Source organism: Berghia stephanieae, chromosome 6, assembly GCF_034508935.2.
Source record: "Berghia stephanieae isolate SIO BIC M18660-M18661 chromosome 6, UCSD_Bste_1.3, whole genome shotgun sequence".
Lineage (NCBI taxonomy): Eukaryota > Metazoa > Mollusca > Gastropoda > Nudibranchia > Aeolidiidae > Berghia > Berghia stephanieae.
Genome location: NC_088365.1, coordinates 55,068,332 through 55,079,130, shown reverse-complemented (window position 1 = coordinate 55,079,130; position 10,799 = coordinate 55,068,332). Strand labels below are relative to the sequence as shown.

Genomic DNA, 10,799 nt, shown 5'->3' with positions numbered 1-10,799 from the left:
GGTGTCTGGGTGAAACATTTAGGTGATCTCAAACTAAGTACTTTGATAGTGTGCCCTTGGAATCTACATCTGTTTCATATTTGAACCTCTTCTCTTTGTCTTCCTTTTTCTTGGTTGCTTTTTAATTGTAATTCTAGAGCTTTTTACTATCGCATTTTCTTTCTTTTTTCTGGCGTTGATGTGACCTTAATGTGTTGCAAGCGCCGTAAAACCCTTAAAAACAAAACAAATAAACAGAGATGAATATTTAAAGAGCTACTGTACACATTTGGGTTCCTATGCTGGTGTCTGGATGAGACTTTTGGATGATTCTGATATTGTGCCATTAGAATCTACATGTTCCCTATTTGAACTAATTCCCCTTTTTCTTAATTTTTATTGGGTGCCTTTAATTGTAATTCTTTAATTTTTTCACTATCCCATTAACTTCCTTTTTTATTTTTACGGCGCTGAGACGATTTAAATGTATCACAAGCGCCGTAAACCCCTTAAAAACAACAAAAACAAAAAAACAATCCCATCTCATCTTGAAGCCAAGCCTTGAGTCAATAGCTTTGATAAGTGACATTACGGATGCTTTATCCCCGTCCTTGTGTCTTGCGATGTCTCTGTTTTTTGCCATCCGCGTTTCTGAGTAATTCTCACTAAACTGTATTAACCAGACTATAAACGTTCAAGGTTACACATAGTTTTGTGTGTTGGTCCGCTATACTTCCGGATGGCAATGTTGTGAGCTTCTTAGCCAAGCGCATACTATATATAGGAAGCTATACAGCTGCACACGAGACCAAGAGGGAAACACATGCCAAGTCAATTTTCCAGATTACGCATATTTAAACGAACGCGACCCGTTGTTTCTGGGTGGGGTTCCTGACCTCCCATAGTGGGTAGGGAGGCACTTACGGTGTCTTCTATCCCCTATATCTGTTTTCCAACTTGCTTTCTATCTTTGTCTTGGAATGAGATTACTTGGGTTTGTCCAGGCCGGAAGCCCTGGCTCAGAGGGAAACAGTCAAATACAATTTTGGGAGATGATATTTTTTTTCCTTGTGAATCATCTTTCTGTTATGCACTGTATTATGTTTTGTTTACGTATTATATATATGTAAAAATTTGAGTGTATTCCTCTTCGTAAGGACCTGTGCTTATGTCTGGATGAGACTTACATTTAGGTGATCTCAAGTAGGTACTTTGATAGTTTGCTCTTGGAACCTAGGCTACATCTGTTTCCTATTTGAACCAGTTCCCCTTTGTCTTACCTTTTCTTGGGTGCTTTAATTGTAAATCTAAAACTTTTTATGATCCCATTTTCTTTCTTTTTACTGGCGCCGATATGACCTTAATGTGTTGCAAGCGCCATTATACCCTTATATTTATATCAACAACTACCCGTTATTTCAATTTCAATGCAAGTAGCTTGTGGCCTAATCTCTCACTTTGAAGAAAAAAAAAACGGGAGATGTGCACTGTAGGCATTGATGGATATCGTTGGGGAGCACAATTAAAGCGCCCATCAGGGGACCTGTACAGTACAGTATGAAATGGAAAATTGGTTTGTATGTTTATGTGCGTCCGTGTGTGTTGACAGAGAGAGAGAGAGAGAGAGGGGTTAACGACAATTCACTGGAAAATAGCTCATGACGTCACATGAAAACAAAGGATAGATAACTCTCAATGTAGAAAAACAACAACAGAGAGGAACAGTCAACATCCACCTACTTCGTCGAAAATGTATTGTGACAAACGTTTTCTTCATTTATTCAGAGAAAAATAACACAATGGAGCAGTCTGAAACAGATGAGCTGATATGCTCCGATGAAGATGTCCTCAAACTGCTGACTCATTTTGTGAAAAATAATCATCGAGTCAAAAATGCGGATATCAAGGTAAAAAAAAAAAAAAGTATCTAAAAGGATTTTGTTTTTCTTTTTAGTAGAGACGTCTCGAATCAAAACGCTTGCCAAGTCTAGGTTTGGGCAACGTTCCAAAAATCTACTTATCATTATATCTGGAACCAGATTTTACTTCTCCATTTTAGTATGAATCCTGTTTTGAAAACTTATTATAACTTGGGGCATTGGCACTCATTGGTAATTCACACTCACGTCGGACCTGTGTTCAGGTTTGTAAGAATAAATTTTAAAAAAGTGTCTTCCTGAATGAAAATTTGCTTCAACTTCGAGCCTGAGATTGCAGATTATGTTCAACTTTCTTCGACTTTATTATTACCAGCCTTATTATCAGTAGAGACGCGGGCGTTAACGTTTTGATTATTTGCACTGAACAATCGGGAAATATTCTGCTGGATTGGATTGGTAATGGCAATGGCATCAATATCTATATTTAAGCTGAAATCATGGTTAACGATCCGCGAAACTATGTTTTTTATTAAGTTGTAATCCATTCCATTACAATACTGTTACCGCTTTCAAGTGCTTATATCTGAAAGTGATTGCAATAATGTGAGGTTCTAAGCATAGCAGCGAGTGATTTTACTAGCATATCAGTTCAGTATCAGTACAATCAGTCAGGTTTAGAGCTATTATAAGCTGTCTACTTGTCAAGGTTTACACTATGAATTATAAATTCAAATGAAACTGGCAACAAACGAATGTATATCTGAATCTGAATTGTCAAAATTCAACCAGGTATTGATGTTTTTTTTTTTCTTTTCTTTTTTTGTCATCAGGGAGAAACAATTATGGAATTATGTAGCCTTCTATTCTCCAAAGATTACAAGATCACGGTAGGTTGAGATATCATCACCCTCCATTATCAGTTTTTATAAATTGTGAACATTATCATTATGCTTAAAATTATTTTAAAATTATATTTGAATAATGTTCATTTTAACACCATAAACGCATGTACTCACGACTAAGCAGGAAGCAGTCATGTGAATATAATATGCTTGTTTTGATTTAACCAGAACATTTTTATCTAAATCTAAGCGATTATTAATTTCTTAAAGAATATATAATCACTGTCAAATATTTCACAAAATTCTTGAATCATGAATGTAACTTGAGTACTATCATTTTCAAGAGTAGAGTCTGGAAAATATTGTTATTTTTGCTATTTTTAAAATTACATTTTAAATCTTAAGTGTGCATCATCTTTCTGTCATTTTTTCTCTCTTTTCAGCAGGTACTGAAAAGTGAAAAGACTATTAAAAGTTATCCTACTCACTCCTACACTTCTACAATATATTATGAGACTTAATTATGAGCAATTTTATTCATTAAATGGGTAATGAACGTCTATATATGTAGTATCATATGATGTGGAAAAACGATTTTGTCTTAAATTTATGATTGATCTTCAAATAATTTTTTTTCAATTATGACCACAGTCATCTCCATTTCCACTTTGTGAGAGAAGGGATGATTATTATATATATTATCTACAAATAGGGCAAAACTAAAAGATGATGATTGTATTTTTTATTGACAACAGAAGTTTGAAAAGCTTGAACACAGAGCATAATTATTTCATTGTTGTTCACAGATGGTGCCAAACTTGAATGGAGAGCTGTGTTCCCATTACCCAATGAAATTATTCATCACAGAGTTTGAGAAAGCAAACCAGGTCCAGGAGATTGATGAGCAGTGAGTTTGAATCTGCTGAACTATTTTTGTATTTTGTTCCTCATCTAGTCTCGAGAGTTTTTGTTCTCTCTTTTTTTTTTCAACGTTTCATGTAGTCTATGGATCTGAGCCATAAGGGGCTTTCCAGTCAAACTTGTTCTCCAAACAGCAAAGAGTATTCGAGAATATATTGTAAGATTAATTGGTTGGTGGAGATTTTGATTGCATGGAATAGGTGCACATTCCATTCTTGTAAGTTCTCAGAGAAGAATTAATTTTTTAAAGATTAAAAAACAAACAAACAACATTTCTAATCGGATTTGTTTATTTGAACAGTTATATATTTTTTGTGAGGATTTAATGTCCATGTATTTAAGTTGTCAGCAACCTTTGTCCTGTTTTCAACATAAAAAAAACAAACCGAACAAACGAATTTTCTATTATCCATATAATATATATATATATATATATATTGTAAAGCGCTTTGAGCACATTTAGTGGATATATATATGCCATACCATTTTGTTCCTCAGCAAACACTTAATCCTATTAACTTTTTATTTTTCATAAATACTTTAAAACATGATTTTTACCCCCAATGATTTATGCTTATGTTTATTTCAGTTATGAAGCAAGGCACAACCAACATGAAATTTACCAGATGATGAAGATTGCACGCTGTGCCAGGTGTAGGTCACGCTTTGTGGTGCCTGTCATCTTCTTTGAAGGGAAAGTGAGTGACCATTTTTCAATAAGCAAATATAATTTTCTCAGTATGCAAATAATTAAAATATATAAGTTTCAATATTCTTTATTTGTAAAATTGTACAATTAGTCTTAGAATAAATATTCTTTTTATGTCGATTAGAGCACTGTAATTTTTAAATTTCAGCATATCTGCAGATCATCAACGCTGTCAGGAGCTGCTGAAATGTTTGGTCGTTCAACTTCAGATTATTTTATGTCAAGTAAGTTTCGTAATTCTTCCTATTTATGTGACTTAATGCGTCAATCTAAAACTGAGAGAGGTATAAATTGATTGAAAACATGTTCTTTACTTGACCCACTGTCTAAAAATGGTATTCTGTCAGAATGAACCCGATGATAAAAATTGATTTTTAAGTTTAAATTGTGTTAAAATAAATGCCTTATTAAAGAGAATAGTTTTTTAATCTATAATCTCAAAATATTTAAATTTCATGATTTTGATCTTTTTGACTTGAATTTTTAATTCAATTTTCACCATGTATATTTCATTTGGACTTGTACTAGAATAATGAGGAGGGTCACAAGTTATGATATTTGGTTTAAATGAGATAGGCTTTTATTGAGAGAAATGAAGATTTAGTTTCTTAAACTACAAAAGACTAAGAAAGTAACTCCAATCATTTTTACTTTGAACTTTTGACATCTTATACTTTTCAACACAGTACCAATTTATTACGAAGAGTCACTATATGTTTATTTGTCCGATAAGGAAGGCGTGTGAATGACCTCCCTCTACTGATTTTTTTGCCATTTTAGAAAGTCAGAGAGGCAGTCAGTTCTCACAAAATTCTCTCCATCAAACTGTAATCATTCTTCTTCTTCTTTGTGTTAAGGCAGCTAGCGCCATCATGTTGACGATTCATGCTGCTCTGTAGTGTACATTAGGTAAACGGACAATCTTTTTTTTGAAGGATTCCATTTTGGGCACGTAGACAATTTCTTCTGGGAGGCTGTTTCATTCCTTTGCTGTTTTTGGGAAGAAACTTGATTGTCTGTGAGATGTTTTTGTATGTCACTGGATGTGTTGTACAAGCACCATGTCGGCAGGTTGAAAGTTTAGGCTGAAATTTGGATGTAATGTTAATTTGACCGTGGTGATATTTGTAAAAGTTAATGAGTCATGACTGTTGTCCATTCTTAATTAGTGGCAGTAATTCAAGGAGTAATTGGTGTCTGATATTTCTTCTATGTGTCCTTTGTTTGTGATCCATCTTATCGTTCTTCATTGTACTTTTTCGAGGGTGTTACTACCATTCATTTTGTGTGGATCCCATACAGAACATGCATACTTTACCATGGTCTGACTATGGAAGTGGATAATTTTTTAAGCTTTGTAAGTGGATAATTTTGCGGATTTGTTACTTGTTTTAAGATTTCTTTCTAAAAAGCCAAGGGTTTTATTTGCATTGTTTGCAATGTTTGGAATGTGGTTGTTCTATTTCATGTCTGTTGTTATTGTTACACCGAGATATTTAGTTTGATTTACTTTTTCCATCTTCTATCCAAGCAAATGGTAATTATATTGGTAATCATTTTATACCTAACTTTGCATAGGTAGGCAAAACTAGTGTGCATTTTATTTAAACACATACGATTAATATCATTTCACAATGCAAAGGCTATGTCAGACCTGTAAATCCGCTAACTGTAATTGGCATTCCAACTCACCAGTATTGGTCAATAACCTTCCTCAGTCCCATAAAAAGAAAATCTAAAAAAAAATATTAGCCAAATGCTCTGCTATCTACTATGACCATGTCGTTTTTTAATTGTGTCGACCTGTCATCCATCCTCCAGCTCTGTGAAGCATCATCAATATGCATACTTGACACTTGGGGTTCCCTCACTCAAGTTGAGCCAGCGAGTTGAAAATTTTTAGGTTTCTACAAAAGCTTGACTCGCCGTTTTCTCAACAATGACATGGTTGATGAAGTTATATTGTAATGAATGAAGCTATGGTTGTGCAAAGTCCAAATACTGGAAAAGGGCTTCTCTTTGTGATCGACTTTTGATTGTCAGATTCACCACTGACCAGACCTGCCTTTTATTTCGAAAAATTCGAATTACGAAAAATTTTGGCTTCAATTCCAGAAGTTCATGAGCATTTCTATGTCATTAACACGTGTTGAAAATGAAAGTTGATGCCAAATTACATAATTTTAAGGATTTTGAAGTGTTATCAAGTCCTTGTGAAGGTAAAGTGTTGATTTAAAGTTAATTATATAATTATGTACATTTTTTTTCTCCCCAAAAACTACGACTTTTCAGTTTTCAAGTAGGCAGGTCTGCCACTGACACTTCCTTTGAAATCTTATTTTCTAAAAGTGCCAGATTTTGTTGATCGTCTGCTGACCTATAAACACAATTGAGAGTTATGTAAAAAGCAAATTTGAGTTTGAAAAAAATATCTAACTATATTCCTTTTCCCAGCATTTACAGGTCGGCTATAAAACTGGATTGGGACTTAAGATCTTAAATGACGAAAGTCTTTTGTTTGAATTTTTATGGTAACCCCATCTTTATTATTTATCCCTCAGATCAGAATTCTACATTTTCTCAGACCAACTCAGATGGGTAAGTTAAACATTTTCACTTTATCCCACTTTATACATGCATTACTTACAATAATCTGAACCTTAGAGCAAAATATTTCAGGTTTGAACCCTGCTACTGGGTGGGGTTCTTAACCTCCCATAGTTGGCAGGGAGGCACTTACTGTGTCTTCTACCCCCCTGTATCTGTTTTCCAACATGCTTTCTATCTTTGTCTTGGAATGAGATTACTTGGTTTTGTCCGGACCCAGGCCGGAGTCCTTGGCTGGGAGGGAAACAGTTGAATGTATAGTTATAGTTTTGGGAGATGATATTTTTTTCTTTGTAAATCATCTCTCTGTTATGACTTGACTTACTTGACTTAGATGCCTTTCGCGTCTCGACCGAAAGATCGGGTCGCCTTGGCTGTTTCCAGTATTTCCTGTGTGAGGTGTCTCCAATATTGCCGGTCCTCTGCTAGGGTTCTCAGATTTTCAAGGTCCCCTGCCGTTATGAGACTAATGCTTTGTCCAAGTGTTGTGAGGTTTTTGTTTAGGATCACGGGGAGTGTTGTGATCGGTCTTCCTCTGAAAAGGTTCCCGTGTTTTTGGAAGTATCCCGACATGGCTTGGTTTGCTGGTATGTTTTTGTCCCTGCGTAGTATGTGACCGAAAAGTTGCCATCGTTGTTGTAAAATGTCAAGGGAGATTGGTCTTTCTTTTGTGATCTTATAGAGTGATTCATTTGAGATCTTTTTGGGGTATTTGATGTCCAGTACCCTTCTTAGCTGTGTGCGATGGAAGGCATCCAGATGTTCTTCTTCGGATTTTGTCAACGCCCAAGTGCCGCAGTTATACAGAAGTACCGGTTTTACAAGAGCATGGTACAGTTTCAGTTTGGTTTTTCTCTTTATTTTGTCACCTCTAATCCATACATTGGTGAGTTTACTGAGTGCGGCGTTTGATAGCTGTTTTCTTCTTTGTACATCCTCGGTGTCTCCAATTAGTGAGCCGACTTTCTTTGTTCTTTTCCATTCCTCTTTGTTCCTCGATATTGTTGTAAATTCGGTTTTATTGGCATTGACTTGGAGGTTATATTTCATGAGGGTATTTTGTATGATGTCTATATTTGCTGGTGTTGATCCAATAAAATCGACATCATCTGCATAGGCGATTTCTCTAGGGATTGCGTTCTCAATATGAGTCGTTGGTTTTGGAATGACTTTTCGAACTTCTTTCAGAGCGTGTTCTAAGTATATTGTGAACAGAATCGGGCTCAGACTATCTCCTTGGGGGGTCCCGATGTTACTTTCGAACTGCGTCTGTTTTGTGGCCCCGTATATCCTTGGTTGTATCTTTGTGTTGCTGAGGAGAAATCGGATTATTCGGAGCTCGTCTGTTATGTAGTTATGTTTTAAATTTTTAACATATGATTTGTTAACATTTGAGTGTATTCCTCTAAGTGAGATCTTGTGCTGGTGTCTGGGTGAAACATTTAGGTAATCTCAAACTAAATACACTGATATTGTGCTCTTGGAATCTACATCTGTTCCCTAATAGGACCAGTCCCCTTTGTCTTACTTTTTCTTCAAGTCCTTTTGAATTGTACATCTAGAATATTTTTACTGTCCAATTTTCTTCCTTTTTACTGGCACTGATATGACCTAAATGTGTTGCAAGCGCTGTAAAACCCTTAAGATCAAATAGACAAACAAACGAACCCTGCTAGGATGTTTTCTCATGATTTCAGGAGTTTGATATGCCTCTTACTACAGTCAGACTTTGTAACTGACACCTATCACACGAACTTTTCTTTTCGTATTTTATTCCAAAAACAGAGTATCCGTTAAATGTTTTCAAAGCAACATTGATTTTTCTATTTCTATAAACATCATATAAATAATTTCATGATAAGTCCACGGAGGTTTCTTTTTAAATTTTGTTCAAGAATTCCTAATATTTTAAAATAAAATTCGATTTCTGTCCAATATATACAATAAATGTGAATTTATCACCATTTTTCAATCTTTGAGTCAGAAACTAGTTTTGCTTTTAAATGACTTGAAAAGAATGATTACATTCGAGGTTGTCAGAGAGAGACAGAGCGGGGGCGATTGGAGGAGGAGGAGGAAGAGGAGGAGGAGGAGAGAGAGAGAGAGAGAGAGGAGAGAGAGAGAGAGAGAGAGAGAAGAGAGAGAGAGAGATGGGGGGGGGGGGGGGGTAAATGTGGTTGCAAGGCAGAGGTGGCTATTGGAGCAAGTTCGACTGTTATCTCTATCAAGGCAATAAATCCCTTGTGTATGTTTTTGTCTGCAATTTTTTCAATTTTTGTTTTTCTTTTCTCCCATTCAGGAGACCAGACATGTTTGACCGGTTCAGAGGCTACGACATTCAGCTACTGAAGTACTTTGATGTTGGTTATATCTGTGATCTCATGGTAGAGAAGAAGAAGACAAAGTTTGGTCTTCCGTAAGTGTAGCAAAGAATCATCGTCATCACCATCACTGTCATTATTATTATTATTATAATCATCATCATCATCGTCGTCGTCGTCGTCGTCGTCATCATCAACATTTGTCCATAATCATTTTCACTATTTTACTCTGTGCTCTTATTCTCTATGCATTATTAGAAATCGATTTTTGTCATTTAATTTGTCTTAGTGTTGATATTTTGATTTTAAAAAATTTGTATTCATTCTATGCATATTTTTTACTTTGGCAGTCTCACTTCATCTGAGAAGGTTGATAAAGAAAATCGGTACTCTGACTTTTCAATTTTGGGCATGCCCTACCCTGGTAAGAATGAATTTCAAATCTATAATGATTGTAATCCAATTATGAGCTTTGTTTTCCAGGTCATTTGTAGATAAATGCATGTTATATGTAATCCATTTGCTAATTATTTATCATTTGTTTCTTCAAATAATCCTTCATCCATGGAGCCAGATTTTATGCTTGTTCCTATAGCTTCAAATGGACAGTTGCTTGTTACCTTTTGGATAGGAGAATAATATTCTATCACTAAGAGCTTTTTTCACCAGATCTAACAAAGCAAGCTCCCCAATCACTGCTTGGTGGACAGATGGTTCAGAAAAAAAAAACCCAGTTCATACAAAGTAGTGCATTTTGGTTGTGAGGCGAGTGCTCTACCAACTGAGCTATTGATTGGGCCCCTATACGCTTCTTTAGCATGGAAGCTCTTTGAAACAGTAGAGAGGAACTCTGATTGGTTATGGATGAGGAGGAATGAAGAGAAAATAAACCTGAAATAAAACAAATAAATGGGTGTCATACATTACCTAAGAGTTTCTGGTGTCATAGCATCATTGGTACATTCGATTCAATTCCAAAAACTGATCAAATGAACGTTTCGTGTTTCCCCTTTATCAACAAAACAGGATGAATGAAACACTACAGATAATGTGGTAGTGGCGTTGTCAAGATAAATAAACAAAGCAAAGCATGTTTTGTTTATTTATCTTGACAACGCCCCTACCACATTATCTCATTCATCTGTAGTGTTTCATTCATCCTGTTTTGTTGATAAAGGGGAAACCCGAAACGTTCATTTGATCTGTTTTTGTAATTTATTAGAAGCTCTACATTCAATTTCACATTGTCATTTATTTCTTCGAGCTTCGAGCAGCAACATTTACATTACTCAGAAATAATGAGCATATTGATCTGGCTTCATTCTTCCCCCCCCCCCCTTCCCCATTACACAAGGAAAAGGCCAAAAAAAAAAAAAAAAATGCACCTCGGAAACATGACTTAGGTGTAGTCCAGTGTAAAAGATTTGAAACTCTAGGCAGGTTTGTCCTATGAAGACTTTTTGCTTTAGTTCTAAGAGAAATTCTTATTTCTTAAGTTGTATGAGATAGCGAAAATTGAATTTGAAGTTGCAGTAATTTG

The 10,799-nt window shown here is 35.4% G+C and overlaps 1 protein-coding gene across 1 annotated transcript in view; it reads left to right on the top strand.

Moving 5' to 3' along the window:
- The first annotated feature begins 1,671 nt into the window (after positions 1-1,671).
- Positions 1,672-10,799, top strand: part of LOC144975289 (uncharacterized) — a 35,555-nt gene continuing 26,427 nt past the window's right edge. The window contains exons 1-8 of the mRNA XM_078919235.1: positions 1,672-1,886; positions 2,690-2,746; positions 3,508-3,608; positions 4,212-4,320; positions 4,480-4,555; positions 6,893-6,929; positions 9,238-9,354; positions 9,610-9,708. Coding sequence (XP_078775361.1) covers positions 1,779-1,886; positions 2,690-2,746; positions 3,508-3,608; positions 4,212-4,320; positions 4,480-4,555; positions 6,893-6,929; positions 9,238-9,354; positions 9,610-9,708 — 704 coding nt within the window. The 5' untranslated portion in view covers positions 1,672-1,778. The remainder of the gene's footprint in view (positions 1,887-2,689; positions 2,747-3,507; positions 3,609-4,211; positions 4,321-4,479; positions 4,556-6,892; positions 6,930-9,237; positions 9,355-9,609; positions 9,709-10,799) is intronic.